This window comes from Pristiophorus japonicus, chromosome 5 (genome assembly GCF_044704955.1).
Source record: "Pristiophorus japonicus isolate sPriJap1 chromosome 5, sPriJap1.hap1, whole genome shotgun sequence".
Taxonomy (NCBI): domain Eukaryota; kingdom Metazoa; phylum Chordata; class Chondrichthyes; family Pristiophoridae; genus Pristiophorus; species Pristiophorus japonicus.
Window position 1 is genome coordinate 164337904 of NC_091981.1, and position 20900 is coordinate 164358803.

Here is a 20900-nt window from a genome sequence, read left to right on the forward strand (position 1 = left end):
AAGAATCATACCCACATCTTCTGCCTCCACACACAGATTTCCTTTGTGGTCTCTAATAGACCACACTCTTTTTCTAGTTACCCTCTTGCTCTTAATGTATTTGTAAAGCATCTTTGGGTTTTCCCTGATTTTACTTGTCAACATTCTTCCATGCTCTCTTTGCTTTCCTGATATATTTTTTAATTGCACCCCTGCACTCCTTATACTCCTCTAGAGTCTCTGCAGTATTGAGTTCTCGCAATCTGTCATAAGCTTCCCTTTTTTTCTTTATCTTACCTTGTATATCCCTTGACATCCAGGGGGCTCTAGATTTATTAGCCCCACCCTTTTTTTTTTAAGGGAACAGACTTGCTCTGTACCCTCAGGATCTCCTCCTTGAATGCCTCCCACTGCTCTGACACTGATTTACCATCAACCTTGGCCAAATCCCATCTCAGCTCAGCAAAATTGACTTTATCCCAATTGAAAACTTTTTTTCTTGGTCCACCTTTGTCCTTTTCCATAACTACCCATAAATCTTACTGAATTATGGTCACTGCCACCAAAATGCTCTCCCACTGATACCCCTTCCACCTGCCCCTCTTCATTCCCCAAAACCAAGTCCAGAACCTCCCCTTCCCTCGTTGGGCTTGATAGATACTGGCTAAAGAAGTTGTCCTGAATGCATTTTAAGAATTCTGCACCTTCTATACCACTCACACTGCTTTTATCCCAGTTATTGGCCTGGAAATCCCGGCCTCCCTGGGTCCGTACGAAGTTTCTACGTCCGTACAAAGTTTCTACGGACCGGTGAAGGCATCGGAAAAGCCGGTTTTCAGTGCACAATGCCCATGCGCTGAAAACCGGCTTTTCTGATCTATCAAGCTGACAGAACCAACGCATATGGGGAGCGAGGGCATTTGCATGGGCAAGATTGCGGTATTTATCCATATCTTGCCCAGCAAAAGTCCTCAAAATTCTTGCGCCTGATGGTCTACTTTTACAGGCTAATAGTTTAAAAACATACAAAAATATAATAAAATTAAAATTTAAAAAACACATTTTTAAAAACCCTGCCCACCCACATTACATTTATTTTTAACCATAATTTAAAAAACTTTCAAAAAACTCAGAACTTTTTTTTGTTCAAATATTTTATTAACTTTAATTTTAATTATGTGAGGTGTTTTTTATTTTTTATTATGGTGTTTAGTGTGTTTGTTTTTTGTTCATTAATAACAATGAAAACTTTTAGATGCAGAGTTCTCCTTGCTATTAATGGGAAAACTGTGGAATAGTTACCTGACTGGCTGAGCAGTCACACGTGACTGCATCTTCTGCGTGGGAACCTGGAGGACAGGAGCATGCTTTGCAGCACGGGAAGAGAAGGCCTCCCCAACGGAATCCCACGCTCCTCCCAGACCACCAGGTACATTCGTAGAAATGTTTCAGATCGGAGGAAATTGCCCGCGGGAAGCCTCCAACTGCAAGTTCAGCCCCAATATTAGGGTAGTTGAAATACCCCGCTATTACAGCTCTATAGTTGTTGCATTTCGCAGCAATTTGCCCACATATGTGCTCTTCTATCTCCCTCTTGACTGTTTGGGGTCTATAGTACACTCCCAGTAGTGTGATCAGCCCTTTTTTATTCTTCAATTCAACCCATATGGCCTCGTTTGATGACCCCTCTAACATACATCATCCCTTCTCACAGCTGTAATTATTTCTTTAATTAATACTGCGACTCTCCCTCCTTTTTTACTCCCCTCTCTATCGCGTCTGAAAACCCTGTAACCAGGAATGTTGAGCAGCCATACCTGTCCTTTTAGTCATGTGTCAGTAATGGCTATAATATCGTACTGCCAAGTATCTAGCTGTGCTCTCAGTTTATCTGCCTTATTCCCTGTACTCCTTGTATTGTATACATCATTTAGTGATGCCAAACTTCCTTGTTGTTTATTTTCCAGCCCCCGTTTCCTGTGTCTTCCAAATTCACTTTCTACTTTTCTGCTGCCCAATTCCAGCTTTGCTTCTCTCCCCACTGAATCTATTCTCCAGTTCCCATTCCCCTGCCAAGCTAGTTTAAACCCTCCCCAATAACACTAGCAAACCCTCCCGCGAGGATACTGGTCCCAGCTCTGTTGAGGTGCAACCTGTCCGGCTTGTACAGGTCCCATCTCCCCCCTCTCCCCCCAAATCAATGAACATCTTTAAGGGGCTTGTTCATATCTTGACTCACAAGCATTGTCTTTTTTCCTAATAATGAACAACATGGCGATGCACATCCTACCCCCTGCAAGAATTCTGGGACTTGTTTACTAGTCCCACTGATATCATCTCCACCCCATAGGCACTCCTCTCTATTCAAAAACTTATTAGACTCCGTAACTGAGCATCATTTTGGCCTTTGCATTCTCACCCTCAATGAGCAGCTTTACAGTCCCTGTTGAAACCCCTACTCCTGAATATTGCACCCCATTCTGCCCCGGCCTCCCTAACTCTGACTTGCAGGGACATTGTTTCTAAATCACTCCATTCCACCCTCCCTGCCCCCCACCCCTACAATGACCAGGAAAAGTCACCACCACTACTGATTGAAACATCCTCCTCTTTCCTTCTCCACTCTGCCCCTCTACTTTCCACCTTCTTGCACCCTCCCTTGCCCCATCAACATTTACCCATCCTTCTCACTTTCCCTCTTCTTCTCATCATCCTCCTCATACCCCAATGTACCCTCTCCTACACGCTTTTCTCTTTCCCTCCCCCCTCCCCATCTAGCTCCCTCCATTCACCAACCTTCTCCCCTCCTTGTCTTCTCTGCCTCTCCCTCAAACCCTCTCATCTACATGCTCTCTGGATCTAGTTATTACCCTTCACTTCAACCCTCTTGGATCTGAATCTAACTGACTTGGTCTTGACTCCCAGGGGGCTATTTTAACTTTGGGCGATACCAGCGAACCAGTTGCCTATTATGTACCATGCTTGATTTTCTTTTCCACTGAAGTGAATGGAAGGGAAAATTGGGCAGGTTGTATAATGGGTGGTCAATTCTAAATCGCCAATTTTACACTAAGTCCGCAAGTTAAAATTAACTTCCCTGTGTGCAACACCACAGGAAATTGACTAGTGTATAATTACAAATGTTATGTGACAGGTTCTGTAAAGTGAGGCTGATCGAATATTATCTCGATCTTTACAGAAACATTAAATTGAGGCCCTGTTTGCCCTCTCAGGTGAATGTAAAATATCATATGGCATTATTCGAAGAAGAGCAGATAAGTTCTTCTTGTGTCCTGGTCAACATGTATCCCTCAATCAACATGAATAAAAACAAATTCTGGTAAATCATCTCTGCACCTTCTTCAAGACCTTGACATCCTTCCTCAAGTGTGATGCCCAGAATTGGACCTAATACTTCAGCTGAGATTCAACTCGTGATTTATAAAGGTTCAGCATAACTTCCTTGCTTTTCCACTATATGTCTCTATTTATAAAGAATCCCATATGCTTTAACAACCTTATAAACTTGCGTGCTACCTTCCAAGATTTGTGTATGTGAACTACCAGGTTTCTCTGTTCCTGCACCCCCTTTAAAACTGTACCATTTAGACATATAAACTCCTACAAATTAAAAATGATCATAAGATCTTGTTGTGGGCCAAAAATTGTGATTGGCGGCGTACCTGCGGAGGACGCCGCCAACCTGCGAAAAGAATATGCATCTACCTGATGGCAGCCCTCCTGCGCTCTGCGCAGCACTCTGACGCTGCGAGTAGGAGGGCAGCGTAATGGCCCACAGATCCCAGGGAGGCAGCTTGTGCGGGAACATAGCTGAGATCACGTGGGCCTGGTCCTCCAATCAGAAAACAGATCGTCTTTCATTCATTTAAATTACTAAATTATTTAATTACTACACCCTTTAAAACACGATCAGATTTAGCTTTATCTTGGGAATTCAATGCATTACTCATTCTTCCCACTTCTAAACAAATACTATGCACTGTGCAGAAAGTTATGAAATATTTGTTTTAAACCTGCAGCTTTAACATACACTAGGATTGCCTCTCATGAAAGCTTTTAATAAGAACATAAGAAATAGGAGCAGGAGTCGGTCATTTGGCCCCTCGAGCCTGCTCCGCCATTTAATAAGATCATGGCTGATCTGATCATGGACTCAGCTCCACTTCCCTGCCCGCTCCCCCATAACCCTTTATTCTCTTATCGCTCAAAGATCTGTCTATCTCCGTCTTAAATATATTAAATGACCCTGCCTCCACAGCTCTCTGGGGCAGAGAATTCTATAGATTTACAACCCTCAGAGAGGAAATTCCTCCTCATCTCACTTTTAAATGGGCGGCCCCTTATTCTGAGACAATGTCCCCTAGTTTTAGTTTCCCCTATGAGTGGAAATATCCTATCTGCATCCACCTTGACAAGCCCCCTCATTATCTTATATGTTTTGATAAGATCACCTCTCATTCTTCTGAACTCCAATGAGTATAGGCCCAACCTATTCAACCTATCTTCATAAGTCAACCCCCTCATCTCCAGAATCAACATAGTGAACCTTCTCTGAACAGCCTACAGTGTAAGTATATCCTTTCTTAATGTTCCTGGATATCATTTAATTTTTTAAAAAGCATTATTTTCATTTCAGGTATAATAAGAACTTAAGAACATAAGAATTAGGAACAGGAGTAGGCCATCTAGCCCCTCGAGCCTGCTCCGCCATTCAAAAAGATCATGGCTGATCTGGCCATGGACTCAGCTCCACTTACCCACCCGCTCCCCATAACCCTTAATTCCCTTATTGGTTAAAAATCTATCTATCTGTGACTTGAATACATTCAATGAGCTAGCCTCAACTGCTTCCTTGGGCAGAGAATTCCACAGATTCACAACCCTCTGGGAGAAGAAATTCCTTCTCAACTCGGTTTTAAATTGGCTCCCCCGTATTTTGAGGCTGTGTCCCCTAATTCTAGTCTCCCTGACCAGTGGAAACAACCTCTCCGCCTCTATCTTGTCTATCCCCTTCATTATTTTAAATGTTTCTATAAGATCACCCCTCATCCTTCTGAACTCCAACGAGTAAAGACCCAGTCTACTCAATCTATCATCATAAGGTAACCCCCTCATCTCCGGAATCAGCCTAGTGAATCGTCTCTGTACCCCCTCCAAAGCTAGTATACCCTTCCTTAAGGTGACCAAAACTGCATGCAGTACTCCAGGTGCGGCCTCACCAATATCCTGTATAGTTGCAGCAGGATCTCCCTGCTTTTGTACTCCATCCCGCTCGCAATGAAGGCCAACATTCCATTCGACTTCCTGATTACCTGCTGCACCTGCAAACTAACTTTTTGGGATTCATGCACAAGGACCCCCAGGTCCCTCTGCACCGCAGCATGTTGTAATTTCTCCCCATTCAAATAATATTCCCTTTTACTGTTTTTTTTCCAAGGTGGATGACCTCACATTTTCCGACATTGTATTCCATCTGCCAAACCTTAGCCCATTCGCTTAACCTATCTAAATCTCTTTGCAGCCTCTCTGTGCCCTCTACACAACCCGCTTTCCCACTAATCTTTGTGTCATCTGAAAATTTTGTTACACTACACTCTGTCTCCTCTTCCAGATCATCTATGTATATTGTAAACAGTTGCGGTCCCAGCACCGATCCATGTGGCACACCACTAACCACCCATTTCCAACCCGAAAAGGACCCATTTATCCCCGACTCTCTGTTTTCTGTTAGCCAGCCAATTCTCAATCCATGCTAATACATTTCCTCTGACTCCGCATACCTTTATCTTCTGCAGTAACCTTTTGTATGGCACCTTATCGAATGCCTTTTGGAAATCTAAATACACCACATCCATCGGTACACCTCTATCCACCATGCTCGTTATATCCTCAAAGAATTCCAGTAATTTAGTTAAACATGATTTCCCCTTCATGAATCCATGTTGCGTCTGCTTGATTGCACTATTCCTATCTAGATGTCCCGCTATTTCTTCCTTAATGACAGCTTCAAGCATTTTCCCCACTACAGATGTTAAACTAACCGGCCTATAGTTACCTGCCTTTTGTCTGCCCCCTTTTTTTAAACAGAGACGTTACATTAGCTGCTTTCCAATCCGCTGGTACCTCCCCAGAGTCCAGAACTCTGGGCTCTGGGGAACGCTGCAGAAATAGGCCCTACGTCTGTTTCCACCAGCCGTAAAATTTCAGTACATAATTGCTGGGCAGTTGGTGGGCAAATAGGCTAACTCTGTGCCAGCAATTAGGTTTTCGGAGGTGGAGCGGATGGCCTGTCAACGCATATGTTGACAGACTGCAAGTTCGGGTTATAGCGCTTGCGCAAATGCATGTGGAAATCCAGAGCTTGCGGTGGATTTCAAAGGCGGTATGACAGCGTACTCAGAGTACGCCGTCATTCCCACCACAAAGTCCGGGCCCTTGTATGCTGTGACTTGCCAGAAAGTCATGACAGTTTCCCATCAATAACAAAATTCAGCTGCTAAGTGAACAGAGTATTCTAGTGAAGCAATTTGGTTTTCAGAGCTTTATAATAAAATAGTGCTAATTATTTAATAACATTACATAACTTGTACCATGATGTACTTTATTAGTAGATTTCATTCACTAAAATAAACATCCGACTCGATTATGTAAAATTTGTCATTTGCTCAAATGTTTTTAATTATCCAGCAGTTCAAATGAAACAATTTGAATAAACCAGCATAGAATGTTTTTTTGGCGCTATGTCAATTCAAACAGCAGGTGATTTGCATTAAGTAACTTTGAATTAACAGGAGCATACTATATTATGAATTAAGGGATTATAAATAAGCACCTACCCAAAGTCAACTGACTTTTGCTTTGTGATCTCTTTCTGACTCACAGGAGGACTTGCTGTCTTTGGTGAAGAAACTCCTCTGCTGGTATCTGGAAACAACAGTGTTATTTTAAACACAACACAGAAAATGTTTTTCTCTCTTAGAAAAAGACTGCTTTGTTAACTTACCAACAAAAGAGTTAATTACAATCACTCAATCTTGCTCATTACAATTATAGGATTGCTACCCGACACAAAGCAGCATCAGAATCCGCCAACTTAACTCCCACTTACTTTTTACAGAATTGGGTCAATAATATCCATAAAGAAAAATGCATATGAACTTGTCAAAAATGGACTACATGGAATTACTGCCATTAAATAGTTAAAAGAAAATCACAAATCATCACATCCACATTAGATAAAGGATATTGTGTTGTAATGTGTGTCTTGATTTACTGAGGAACTTGCTGATTGCTGCATTACAATCTGTGTCCTCATATTTATTGAAAACAAACCACTTTACTATAAGCTGTACAATTGGCTCCTCTTGTGAATCTTTTTATAGTTACAATGCCAGAGCAGTTTGGCGCTCAACTAAGATTGATAATGACCGAGGAGAAATCCCTTCAGATATTTTTCAAGAACACCTTATGTAGTCCAGACAATGTATGGATATATCTTCATTGAGATCATCTATATATTTAAGATCATAAAGACACCCCAACCTATGAAGCTGGGAACATATTAGGAAAAAGAAAAATGGCATAACTAAAGCATGAAAGCAAAGTATTCCCTTAAAAATGGGTATAAAAATTAAACGCTCGATTTCTAGCTCAAATATGACTTTCATACTACAAGGGGCCCGAAATTCATTGACATATCGCCCGTTTACCACCAAGAAATACAAGTTTCAGCAAAAAACTGATACCTACCACCGACATACCGCTCGGCGATAGATTCATGATTGACATAATGCCAGGCGGTCTGTACACCGTCCGCCCATGTAGAACTGCTCACATACCACCCAAAAGTGCAAGTTTCATGGACATACCGCCGGAACCGCATACCGTCCAGGAGAAGATGCTTTGAGTACATCTTAAGTGGGCGGTATGGACACAACCGACAGGTATAATTGTTTCACAGAAGTGTGGCATGTTTGATATTACACAGATCTTTATAGTTCTCTACAGTTTGATGTATTTTTAAATGGATTGGTTTTCTAGTATTTTCTAGTGTTAGCCAATAATGTAGTTTGAATAGCAATATAACCACTGAGTCTGGAAATTGTGTGTGTGTTCACTAGAGTGATCTTATTTTATAAATGGTCTAATAAAGCCTTATTTACTCCCTCATTAATGAACTATAATAACTAATTTATTAGTCCCTCTCACCCCCCAGTCCCTTCCTCCCCTACCCACAGCAATCTCTCTCCCCCTCCCCCCTACAGCAATCTCTCTCCCCCTCCCCCTACAGCAATCTCTTCCCCCCCGCCACAGCAATCTCTTCCCCCCCCCAAAGCAATCTCTTTCACCCTCCCCCCCACAGCAATCTCTCTCCCCCTCCCCCCTACAGCAATCTCTCTCCCCTTCCCCCCCACAGCAATCTCTTTCCCTCCTGCCCCCTACAGCAATCTCTCTCCCCCTCCCCCCTACAGCAATCTCTCTCCCCTTCCCCCCCACAGCAATCTCTTTCCCTCCTGCCCCCTACAGCAATCTCTCTCCCCCTCCCCCCTACAGCAATCTCCCTCCCCCTCCCCCCCACAGCAATCTCTTTCCCCCTCCCCCCCCACAGCAATCTCTTTCCCCCTCCCCCCTACAGCAATCTCTCTCCCCCTCCCCCCCACAGTAATCTCTTTCCCCCTCCGCCCCCACAGCAGTCTCTCTCCCTCTCCCCCAGAGCAATCTCTTCCCCCCTTCCCCCCCAGAGCAATCTCTTTCCCCCTTCCCCCCACAGCAATCTCTTTCCCCTTCCCCCCTACAGCAATCTCTTTCCCCCTCCCTCCCCCCACAGCAATCTCTTTCCCCCTCCTCCCCACAGCAATCTTTCCCCTTCCCCCCTACAGCAATCTCTTTCCCCCTCCCTCCCCCCACAGCAATCTCTTTCCCCCTCCCTCCCCCTACAGCAATTTCTCGCCCCCTCCCCCCCACAGCAATCTCTCTCCCCCTCCCCCCCCCCACAGCAATCTCTCTCTACCTCCATCCACCCACCCACAGCAATCTCTCTCTCTCTTTTCCCCTCCCACCGCCCCCCACCCCCCCCGCAACAGCAATCTCTCTCCCCCTCCCCACAGTAATCTCAGGTCGGTAGCCTCTGGCCTATCGTCAGTGCTTCTCGGGGGGCGGAGCTTGACAGCCGCGCGGGTGCGCACAGCTCGGGAGCCGATGATTCCTGAGTCGGAAGACCTCCTCTGCCCGCCACCGCCCACTGCACTCTGCTCCCGCTCTCGCCAAGAAAAGCGGGATGAATCTACTCGGCCCCAGCGGTACTGGGCGGTAAAATTGCAAGCACCGCCTGGGTACCGCCGAAAAACGGGCGGAACTTAGCTTTCATCAATTTCAGGCCCTCGGTGGGTTCCTGGTTTTTTTGCCGCTCTCCCCTCCGTGGAAAATTGGTGAGGCCTTCACGCCGGCGGTTTGGAAGGACCGCTGGGGAGCGTCCGCTGGTGTGCAACGCCGAAAAAAGTCCCCCCACCCGAGATTCATCTGAGCAGTCCTCCGCTCCTGCAGGAGAAAAGACCACCCTGTGGAAACAGGTATTACCTGGATGGTAGGTATGAAGACCTGCAAGAAAAAGTGTGGTTTTTTTCTTTATTTCTTTTGTAGCGATTTTGTGTTGAAGGGTCCTCTGAAGGTTTTGTGATGTTTTGTTTTTTATTTTTTGAAAATTTTGTTTTGTGTGCTACCCCCTCCCTGGGCCCGACTCCAGCCTCGGCATAACTTTCTCCAGGATTGCATTTGCCGCCCAGAATCCCACCTACCGCCCACAATCGACGTGTAGTGTTAATTTTTGCTGGCGGGTGCTTTTTTCCTTCTTTTTTGACCAAACTTCCGACCAAAGTACCGTCAGGATCTTAGCAGTCTTTTCGATGGTAAATGAGCGGAATTTGCCTTTGATCAATTTCGACCCCAATACGTTTTGAGTTTGCAAGATATAGGACTGTCATGACATACTCCTATGGAGTACAACTGGATATATTTTTTAAGCCAAAAGAAAGCCAATCATGGCAATATAAAAGGTCCAATTACCATTTTCGCACCTGTAACATTTGTGTTGGACTTTGATACCTCTCTCACATGGATACCTGGAAACCTCTTTGCAATGATACCAATGGCAGTGATTTTGAAGGATTTTTAGTTCAGCATTAATGAAATAGACTGTAGATGGTATCTGGCAAACTTTAAAATAAAAACTCATGAAACCTTCTTTTTAAATTACTGTTGCCATCTCTATAAAGTAGATTCAAAGAATTTAGAGATTCAAAGAATTGATTCAATATAGATATTTCGGCAGTTACTGGTTTACTCAATACAGCTGTAATAACTTTTACTATTACAATAACTAGACAGCTAGAGAAATTGTGAACACAATCTTATACCTTCAGCTTTTCTAATTTTGCATTGCTTGTCCCCTTGATGCAATGGAGGCAACGCAGCATTGTGGCAAGATTTTGAAGGTGATGAGGTTGGGGTCCCTCCCACAGCATCCTGGGAAGGCCGCTCTGATGGTGTCAAAACTCGCTGGTTATGTTCTCCCAGAACTTGATTTTCCACTGTGGTATCAAATGTGAAGACTGTATTGCTGGCTATTGGAGATAACGAAGAGGCTCCAGAATCAGATGCTGGTGAGCACGTCCTCAACGATGCTGGCAGGGGGGATCTGGAAATGTGCATGGGACTTCCATAGCTATCCAAAGGCTTTTATTTCAATAAGGGAGAAATACAGAAGGCAAATGAGTTTCTGAATAGCATACAAATTGGCAATCCAAGTTGGTGGCATGGTGGTGCAGTTCCTTGGAATGATGCAATTGGGTTTCATGGAGTGCAGAGATACAGATAGGACCCCTTCATTCCACTGAGTTCCTGATCAGTGCAGCATCACCATAGGGAGAAAGGGGAAAAAAGGAGGGCGAATTACCACATGCTTCTCAGCAGCATTGATAAAGACGGACCATAGAGCTGGTATTTTTGGGTCACAGATACCGGGGCCTGGTTGGATTGGAGTTCAATGAAAAGGCAGATTTCACACATTCAAGAAAATAAACATCACAATATTTCAGTTTCCTTAAATATTAATACTATGAAAGTTTACAAAATACTGTTGAAACTCAGAGTTTATGGCTGGAATTTCATGGAATATTTTGGTATGACTAAGAACAGCATTTCGCTGCCCCCGTACCCCTCCCCACCCCTGGACAATCGTGTTTAACTGATTTTATGCTGAATCATTGGAACAGAGGCAGTTCTTTGATCATTTGCACTGCTTTCAAGACATATTAAAAAAGTCTTACTGAGACATGCTCGATACATAACCAAAGTGCTGTCAGTCTCATTGCACCTGAAATTTTTTAGACACACACCCTACCCCTCCCCCATGTGTTCAGAAGCATTAAGTAGCTGGAATGGCCCACTCAATGATCATACCACTGTTCTGCACAATAATGCAAGAGGAAGAGCAGCAGAGGAAAGAGACTTGGAGAGCGGCCATGCAGCAGCCAACTCGCTATTACCCCTATTGATGCAGCTGCATTTGCACTTGTTTTACACAAGTTTACACATTCCAGGGTAGCCAAATGAGCTCCAAAGAAATTTCAGGCAAGATTGGCGTAGAAACCAATGTAAATTTAGCATCATTTCTGTGCAATTGCAATGCAGGAAATTCAGGGCCTATGAGTTGGGATATATTTAGATTTCTGGACCAGTTTGAACTGGTCACAAAACGTGAGTCTAAAGGGTTAAACAGTGCAATATGGGTCATGTTTAACACTTGAGTCAATACCTAATTACACTGAATATAATTCCAGACCAAAAGCAGTGTACCAATGTCCAGTTTTAACCACACCAGATGAATCCCAAATATAAATCTGGAGGTAGGATTCTGGTCTATGCTTCTGAAACTTCCAAATCTGGAATTTGAAAAGAAATTAATACTCCAACTTCTCTTGGCCTATTCTATTCCTAACATTCATTTTGCTGAAGTCAGACACATGTAGGTTCCTAGTGCCATTTTTTTACGATGTAACTATTTGTATTCCACTGGTGCCGGGAAGCAGGACCTGAGGCCCGAGACTGCCGACCTGATCTCGGCGGGCAGCCGAGAGCGGTGGCCGGGGGGGCCGAGAGTGCCCGTGGGTGGCCGAGAAGGGGGTGGAAGAGAGAGAGACTGGGGGAGAGAGAGAGAGAGAGAGGCTGGGGAAGAGAGAGAGAGAGGCTGGGGGAGAGAGAGAGCGAGAGGCTGGGGGAGAGAGAGAGCGAGAGGCTGGGGGAGAGAGAGAGCGAGAGGCTGGGGGAGAGAGAGAGCGAGAGGCTGGGGGAGAGAGCGAGAGAGGCTGGGGGAGAGAGCGAGCGAGCGAGGCTGGGGGAGAGAGAGAGCGAGGCTGGGGGAGAGAGAGAGCGAGGCTGGGGGAGAGAGAGAGCGAGGCTGGGGGAGAGAGAGAGCGAGGCTGGGGGAGAGAGAGAGCGAGACTGGGGGAGAGAGAGAGCGAGGCTGGGGGAGAGAGAGAGCGAGGCTGGGGGAGAGAGAGAGCGAGGCTGGGGGAGAGAGAGCGAGGCTGGGGGAGAGAGAGAGCGAGGCTGGGGGAGAGAGAGAGCGAGGCTGGGGGAGAGAGAGAGCGAGGCTGGGGGAGAGAGAGCGAGGCTGGGGGAGAGAGAGAGCGAGGCTGGGGGAGAGAGAGAGCGAGGCTGGGGGAGAGAGAGAGCGAGGCTGGGGGAGAGAGAGAGCGAGGCTGGGGGAGAGAGAGAGAGCGAGGCTGGGGGAGAGAGAGAGAGCGAGGCTGGGGGAGAGAGAGAGAGCGAGGCTGGGGGGGGGAGAGAGAGAGAGCGAGGCTGGGGGAGAGAGAGAGCGAGGCTAGGGGAGAGAGAGAGAGCGAGGCTGGGGGAGAGAGAGAGAGCGAGGCTGGGGGAGAGAGAGCGAGGCTGGGGGAAAGAGAGAGAGCGAGGCTGGGGGAGAGAGAGAGAGCGAGGCTGGGGGAGAGAGAGAGAGCGAGGCTGGGGGAGAGAGAGAGAGCGAGGCTGGGGGAGAGAGAGAGAGCGAGGCTGGGGGAGAGAGAGAGAGCGAGGCTGGGGGAGAGAGAGAGCGAGCGAGGCTGGGGGAGAGAGAGAGAGCGAGGCTGGGGGAGAGAGAGAGAGCGAGGCTGGGGGAGAGAGAGAGAGCGAGGCTGGGGGAGAGAGAGAGAGCGAGGCTGGGGGAGAGAGAGAGAGCGAGGCTGGGGGAGAGAGAGAGAGCGAGGCTGGGGGAGAGAGAGAGAGCGAGGCTGGGGGAGAGAGAACGAGGCTGGGGGAGAGAGAGAGCGAGGCTGGGGGAGAGAGAGAGCGAGGCTGGGGGAGAGAGATAGCGAGGCTGGGGGAGAGAGAGAGCGAGGCTGGGGGAGAGAGAGAGCGAGGCTGGGGGAGAGAGAGAGCGAGGCTGGGGGAGAGAGAGAGCGAGGCTGGGGGAGAGAGAGAGCGAGGCTGGGGGAGAGAGAGAGCGAGGCTGGGGGAGAGAGAGAGCGAGGCTGGGAGAGAGAGAGAGAGCGAGGCTGGGGGAGAGAGAGAGCGAGAGGCTGGGGGAGAGAGAGAGCGAGAGGCTGGGGGAGAGAGCGAGAGAGGCTGGGGGAGAGAGCGAGCGAGCGAGGCTGGGGGAGAGAGAGAGCGAGGCTGGGGGAGAGAGAGAGCGAGGCTGGGGGAGAGAGAGAGCGAGGCTGGGGGAGAGAGAGAGCGAGGCTGGGGGAGAGAGAGAGCGAGGCTGGGGGAGAGAGAGAGCGAGGCTGGGGGAGAGAGAGAGCGAGGCTGGGGGAGAGAGAGAGCGAGGCTGGGGGAGAGAGAGAGCGAGGCTGGGGGAGAGAGAGAGCGAGGCTGGGGGAGAGAGAGAGCGAGGCTGGGGGAGAGAGAGAGCGAGGCTGGGGGAGAGAGAGAGCGAGGCTGGGGGAGAGAGAGAGCGAGGCTGGGGGAGAGAGAGAGCGAGGCTGGGGGAGAGAGAGAGCGAGGCTGGGGGAGAGAGAGAGAGCGAGGCTGGGGGAGAGAGAGAGAGCGAGGCTGGGGGAGAGAGAGAGAGCGAGGCTGGGGGAGAGAGAGAGAGCGAGGCTGGGGGAGAGAGAGAGAGCGAGGCTGGGGGAGAGAGAGAGAGCGAGGCTGGGGGAGAGAGAGAGCGAGGCTAGGGGAGAGAGAGAGAGCGAGGCTGGGGGAGAGAGAGAGAGCGAGGCTGGGGGAGAGAGAGAGAGCGAGGCTGGGGGAGAGAGAGCGAGGCTGGGGGAAAGAGAGAGAGCGAGGCTGGGGGAGAGAGAGAGAGCGAGGCTGGGGGAGAGAGAGAGAGCGAGGCTGGGGGAGAGAGAGAGAGCGAGGCTGGGGGAGAGAGAGAGAGCGAGGCTGGGGGAGAGAGAGAGAGCGAGGCTGGGGGAGAGAGAGAGAGCGAGGCTGGGGGAGAGAGAGAGAGCGAGGCTGGGGGAGAGAGAGAGAGCGAGGCTGCGGGAGAGAGAGAGAGCGAGGCTGCGGAAGAGAGAGAGAGCGAGGCTGGGGGAGAGAGAAAGAGCGAGGCTGGGGGAGAGAGAGAGAGCGAGGCTGGGGGAGAGAGAGAGAACGAGGCTGGGGGAGAGAGAGAGAGCGAGGCTGGGGGAGAGAGAGAGAGCGAGGCTGGGGGAGAGAGAGAGAGCGAGGCTGGGGGAGAGAGAGAGAGCGAGGCTGGGGGAGAGAGAGAGAACGAGGCTGGGGGAGAGAGAGCGAGCGAGGCTGGGGGAGAGAGAGCGAGCGAGGCTGGGGGAGAGAGAGAGAGCGAGGCTGGGGGAGAGAGAGAGAGCGAGGCTGGGGGAGAGAGAGGTGCTGGGGGGGGGGGGGGTGCGGTGAGAGTGAGAGAAACTGGGAGAGAGAGGGGCCGGGGGAGAGAGACACGGGTGGGGGTGTGGGGAAGAGACACGGTGAAGGGTGGGGGATTGGAGGGGAGAGAGGGAACTTAAGGAAGACAGATCACAGTCTTCCAACCCCCTACATCTTTGGAGTGGATGATATCCAGAAGTCACGACACTGTCACTGTTCACCATGCCCAATAAACCTGTTAACAATCTGTACACAATGTCCCATCTATGGTGGGGTGGGGTGAAGGATGCACGCGCTGGGGTAAGGTACTTTGTTTGGTAGGGGGAGGGATGTACTTGGACTGGGCAAAGGCACTTCGGCTGGGGGAGGCATGCACTTGGACTGGGGTAAGGCACTTTGCTGGCCTTTGCTGTCTTCTGGGAGCTCTGTCCTATGTCGCTTCAGGAAGTCAAAGTGGATAGAGTTACAATTTGCAAAGTCAGTGAGACCTTGGGATGGGCGTTTCCAGTTACATATTCAAGTGAAACTTCAGGATGTGGCTTATTTTCCAAGGGGACCAATCATAGTATGGTGGCTATTTTTGCAGTACAAATAAGTGCGTCCATTTTCTTAATACATAAAAGGATCAGCAAAATGGTCACAATTGTAACAAGCTACCAAAATTATTTTAACAGCAACATAGCAAGTGGATTTCTGCCACCTCAAAAATGACTGTGCTTTGCCAGTGATGTTACAGCTCTACCAGCATGCTGAACGCATGTCATATCTGGCAAACTTAATAACATTCTTTGAGGAAATAACTGTGTCAAAAGAAATGCAATGGAAGTTGTATATGTGGATTTTCAAAAAATATGATAATGTATCACACAAGAGGCTTGTTAATTAAATTTAGGCGCATGATATTAATGGTAGTGAACTCTGGCTAAAGGACAGAAAACAGACATTGATGATCAATTGTTTTTTCAGAATAGAGGGATCTATCATTAGTGCCCCCCAGGGCTCACTATTGGGACCATTGCTCTTAATTTGCGCATGAGGGCATAGTATCAAAATTTGCAAAGAACATTAAAGTTGGGATTGTGGTTAACATGAAGAGGATGTAAACAATTTCAGGAAGACATAGTCAAGTTAGTAGATTGGGTAGATACATACCAGATGAAATTTAATGCGGAGAAATGCGAGGTGATGTATTTTGGGACAAAGAATAAGAGAACATATATATTAAACAGTAAAACTTTAAAAGGAGTAGACAAACTTAGGGGTTCAGATACACAAATCTTTAAAAGCAGGAGAACAAGTTGCTAAAGCTGTTTTAAAAAAAAAGCACAGGGGTTCCAGGTTTTATAAGTAGGAATACAGAGTACAAAAACAAAAAGGTAATGCTTAACCTATACCAACAATTGATTAGGCCGTAGTGAGAATAGTGTGTCCTTACTTTTGGAATAATGTCAATGCCATGGAGGGGGTACAGAAGAGATTCCAAGGAGGAAAAGCTTTAGTTATGAGGAGTGACTAGAGAAACGGGGACTCTTTTCCTTAGAACAAAGAAGGTTAAAGAGGAGAGAAAACAAAATACTATAGGTGCTGGAAATCAAACAAAAACAGAAAAAGGTAGAAACACACAGCATATCAATCAGTATAAGAACATAAGAAATAGGAGCAGGAGTAGGCATTTGGTCCCTAGAGCCTGTTCTGCCATTCAATAAGATCATGTCTGATCTGATCTTTGGCTCAACTCCACTTCCCTGCCTGCTCCCCATAACCCTTCTCACTCAAAAATCTGTCGATATCCACCTTAAATATGTTCAATGACCCAGCCTCCACAACTCTCTGGGGCAGAGAATTCCACAGATTCACAACCCTCAGAGAAGGAATTCCTCCTCAACTCAGTTTTAAATGGGCAACCCCTTATTCTGAAACTCTGCCCCTAGTTCTAGATTCCCCCATGGGGGAAAATATCCTCTCTGCATCTTCGTTGTCGAGCCCCCTCAGTATCTTATATGTTTTAATAAGATCACCTCTCATTCTTCTAAACTCCCATGAGTATAGGCCCAATCTGCTCAACCTTTCCTCATAAGTCAATCCCTTCATCTCCGGAATCAACCTAGTGAACCTTCTCTGAACTGCCTTAAAATGCAAGTATATCCTTCCTTAAATAAGGAGACCAAAACTGTCCATAGTACTCCAGGTGTGGCCTCACCAATACCCTATACAGTTGCAGTGGGATTTCTCTGCTTTTATACTACATCCCCTTTGCAATAAAGGCCAACATTCCATTTGCCTTCCTGATTACCTGCTGTACCTGCATACTAACTTTATGTCATGCACAATGTAATTTATCTCCACAATTTGCTTTTTTATTTTTCCTGCCAAAGTGGATAACCTCACACTTTCCCACATTATACTCCATCTGCCAAATTTTTGCCCACTCACTTAGCCTGTCTATATCCCGTTGAAGATTTTTTGTGTCCTCCTCCCAACTTGTTTTCCCACCCATCTTTGTATCATCGGCAAACTTGGCTACATTACACTCGGTCCCTTCATCCAAATCATTAATATAAATTGTAAATAGTTGAGGCCCCAGCAGCGATCCCTGTGGCACCTCACTAGTTACCGTTTTCCAACCGGAAAATCACCCATTGATCCCGACTCTCTGTTTTCTGTGAGTTAGCCAATCCACTATCCAAGCAACTATATTACCCCCTATCCCGTGAGCTATTATCTTGTGCAGTAATCTTTTATGTGGCACCTTATTGAATGCCTTCTGGAAATCCAAATACACCACATCCACTGGTCCCCCCTTATCCACCCTGCTCGTTACATCCTCAAAGAACTCCAGCAAATTTGTCAAACATGATTTCCCTTTCATAAAACCATGCTGACTCTTGCTTGACTGTATTATGCTTTTCCAAATGTCCTGTTACTGCTTCCTTAATAAAGGACTCCAACATTTTCCCAACAACAGATGTTAGGCTAACTGGTCTGTAGTTTCCTGCTTTCTGTTTGCCTCCTTTTTAAAATAGGGGCGTTACATTTGTAGTTTTCCATTACGCTGGGACCTCCCCAGAATCAAAATGACAACCAATGCATCCACTATCTCTGCAGCCACTTCTTTTAAGATCCTAGCATGTAAGGCATCAGGTCCAGGGGACTTGTCCACCTTTAGTCCCATTATTTTACGGAGTACTTCTTCTTTAATGATACTGATTGTTTTAAGTTCCTCCCTCCCTAAAGCCCCTTGATTATCCATTTTTAGGCCCAAAGTTTCCACATGATTTGCTCCTGATTTTTAGGAGCAACTGGTGGAGAACGGACTATCTTAGAAATTGCAATTCTCCACATTTAAGTTTTCTGCAATTCTAGTCATGTAGAACAGTTTCACTTTTGAACAGAATTTTTTTTTCAAAAGGGGGCGTGTCCGGCCACTGACGCCTGATTTGAAAGTTTCCACAGTGAAAACGTACTCCAAACTAACTTAGAATGGAGCAAGTGAAGATTTTTGTAGGCCTGAAAAAACCTTGTCTACACATTAAAAAATCAGGCGCAGGTTACAAATTAGGCGTCCGGAACGAGGTGGGGGGGGGGGGGTGGGGAGGGAAGTCATTACATTCTACAATAAATCCTTAGTTATACTTATACAAATATTATACAAATAATTCCAACCTGAATAAAAATTTATAAGCAAAGAAAAGATTAAATAAACCATGTTCCTACCTGTGTGAAAGTGCTTCAGGCAGGCCTTTCAGGCAGGGAGAAGGCTGCAGGAAGCCTCACAAGTTGAGGCAGCCATTCCCGACGGCAGGGGGGGGGGAGGCAGTGAGGGCCCGACCGACGGCAGCAGCCATTCCCGACGGCAGGGGAGGGAGGCAGTGAGGGCCCGACCGACGGCAGCAGCCGTTCCCGACGGCAGGGGAGGGAGGCAGTGAGGGCCCGACCGACGGCAGCAGCCGTTCCCGACGGCAGGGGAGGGGAGGCAGTGAGGGCCTGACCGACGCAGCGGGGGGAGGCAGGGAGAAGGCTGCAGGAAGCCTCAGAAGTTGAGGCAGCCTTTCCCGACGGCAGGGGGGGGGGGGGGAGGGAGGCTCCCCTGCCGTCGGTCGGGCCCATCGGGAAACAACTGCCTCAACTTCTGAGGCTTCCTGCAGCCTTCTCACTGCTGCAAGAAGCCTCAGTGCTGATCATGGAAGGGCAATGTGGTTTTATTAAAAAATGTTAAAAATTGAACAGCTACAAAGAACTACAAAAATGGCCGAGTGCCAATGTTTCCTTCACACTGCGCGTGTGCGAACGCTCCAACGCGCACGCGCAGGGTTGCTGGCATGAAAAAAACTCATTTAAATGGTACCCGCCCCCTCCTACTTACAAAATCGGCACGAGTGGTAGGCTCCGCCCCCGGGCACCGCGCCAAGCTGACATCGAGCTGCAAAGCGCTCAAGAATAGCATGTTGTTTTCAGGCGCCGTTTTCGGCGCGAAAAACGGGCGCCCAGCTCGGAGGGGCGCCTGTTTTGCCGCGTGTGGAAACTTGGGGCCTTAGTATCTAATATGAAGAGTACAGTCAATGTTTTGGATGCATACCCTCAAAACTGAAAAATAAAAGATGGATAGGCATATTAAAATGATCAAAAAATGGGAGAAATCTATATATATGAAAAAAAACTGATGAACAAACAGAGGCGGCATCACGGAAATTATGTGACAAGTCATCTCAGTCAAGCAATAGACAGAAGCATCAAGATATTTGTAAAACAAAGGACATATGAAAACAGAAAGTGATCTGCTACATGCTATGTTTGTTTAGCTGTTTACTATTTTACTGTATAATTCTCCTTTTTCTAATCATATAAATATGCCTGTTCATCTCTCAATTTTGAAGAAGGATTTGCTCCTGAAATATTGAATGTCTGTCCTCTCCACAGATACTGATTGGCCGATTGTGTCTTTCCAGTTTCTCTGTTGTTATTTAGAGTTACAAGGAGTTTGATAGAGTTGTTCAGAATTACATGATTTTGATACAGTAAATCAGGAAAAACTATGTCCATTGATCAGTGAGTCAGTAATTAGAGATCACAAATTTAAGTTCATCACCAAAAAAAGAAAGGAAAAGGTTAGATTTTTTTTAAATGTAGAGGGTTGTTAGAATATAGAATGATCTACCAGAAACAATAATGGGAGCATAATCCATAATAGCTTTTAAAAGAGAAATGGATAAATATTTGAAAATGAAAAATTTTAATGTGTGTGGGGAAAGTGCAGCAGAATGGGACAGAGTGGATAGCTCGTTCACAGAACCAGCACAGATGTGATGGCCACCTTGTTTGCTGTAAAATTCTCAGAAACCTGTATACCTCAATTTTCCACTCTTTTTACAGTGAGGTGTAGGGTTGAGCAAATCCAGATGAGGAATTCTGCCGCTTAATTTGAACTATGAACATAATTTCCTTAGCTAACATTTTGTAATGCAGCTTCAGGTACTGTAAGTGATATTTAGGCATTATGGGCCCAAGTTTCCACATGATTTGCGCCTGATTTTTAGGAGCAACTGGTGGAGAACGGACTATCTTAGAAATCGCAATTCTCCACATTTTTTTTTCTGCAGTTCTAGTCAGGTAGAACAGTTCTACTTTGGAACAGAATTTTTTCTTCAAAAGGGGGCGTGTCCGGCCACTGACGCCTGATTTGAAAGTTTCCACAGTGAAAATGTCCTCCAAACTAAAGTAGAATGGAGCCAGCGAAGGTTTTTGTAGGCCTGAAAAAACCTGTTCTACACATTAAAAAAATCAGGCGCAGGTTATAAATTAGGCGTCCAGAACGAGGTGGGAGGGGTGGGGGGGGAAGGGAAGTCATTAAATTCTATAATAAATCCTTATTTATACTTATACAAATAAATCCAACCTGAATAAACATTTATAAGCAAAGAAAAGATTAAATAAACCATCTTCCTACCTGTGTGAAAGTGCTTCAGGCAGGCCTTTCGGGACCGAAGGCTGAACGGGCCGGCCCGAGACTTCGGGCAAGGCCCGTCCCCAGCACCAGATTTACAGGTAGGTGGCGTTGGGTTGGGTCGGGGAGGTTTGGTTCG

At 46.8% G+C, this 20900-nt stretch overlaps 1 protein-coding gene across 6 annotated transcripts in view; it reads right to left on the minus strand.

Annotated features, from left to right (window-relative positions):
• Nucleotides 1-20900, minus strand: part of ppp1r9a (protein phosphatase 1, regulatory subunit 9A) — a 424704-nt gene that overhangs the window by 103100 nt on the left and 300704 nt on the right. For all 6 annotated transcript variants that reach the window (XM_070881066.1, XM_070881067.1, XM_070881068.1 and 3 more), the window contains 2 exons: nt 10413-10731; nt 6837-6924 (listed from right to left, as the gene is read on the minus strand). In XM_070881066.1, coding sequence (XP_070737167.1) covers nt 6837-6924; nt 10413-10731 — 407 coding nt within the window. The remainder of the gene's footprint in view (nt 1-6836; nt 6925-10412; nt 10732-20900) is intronic.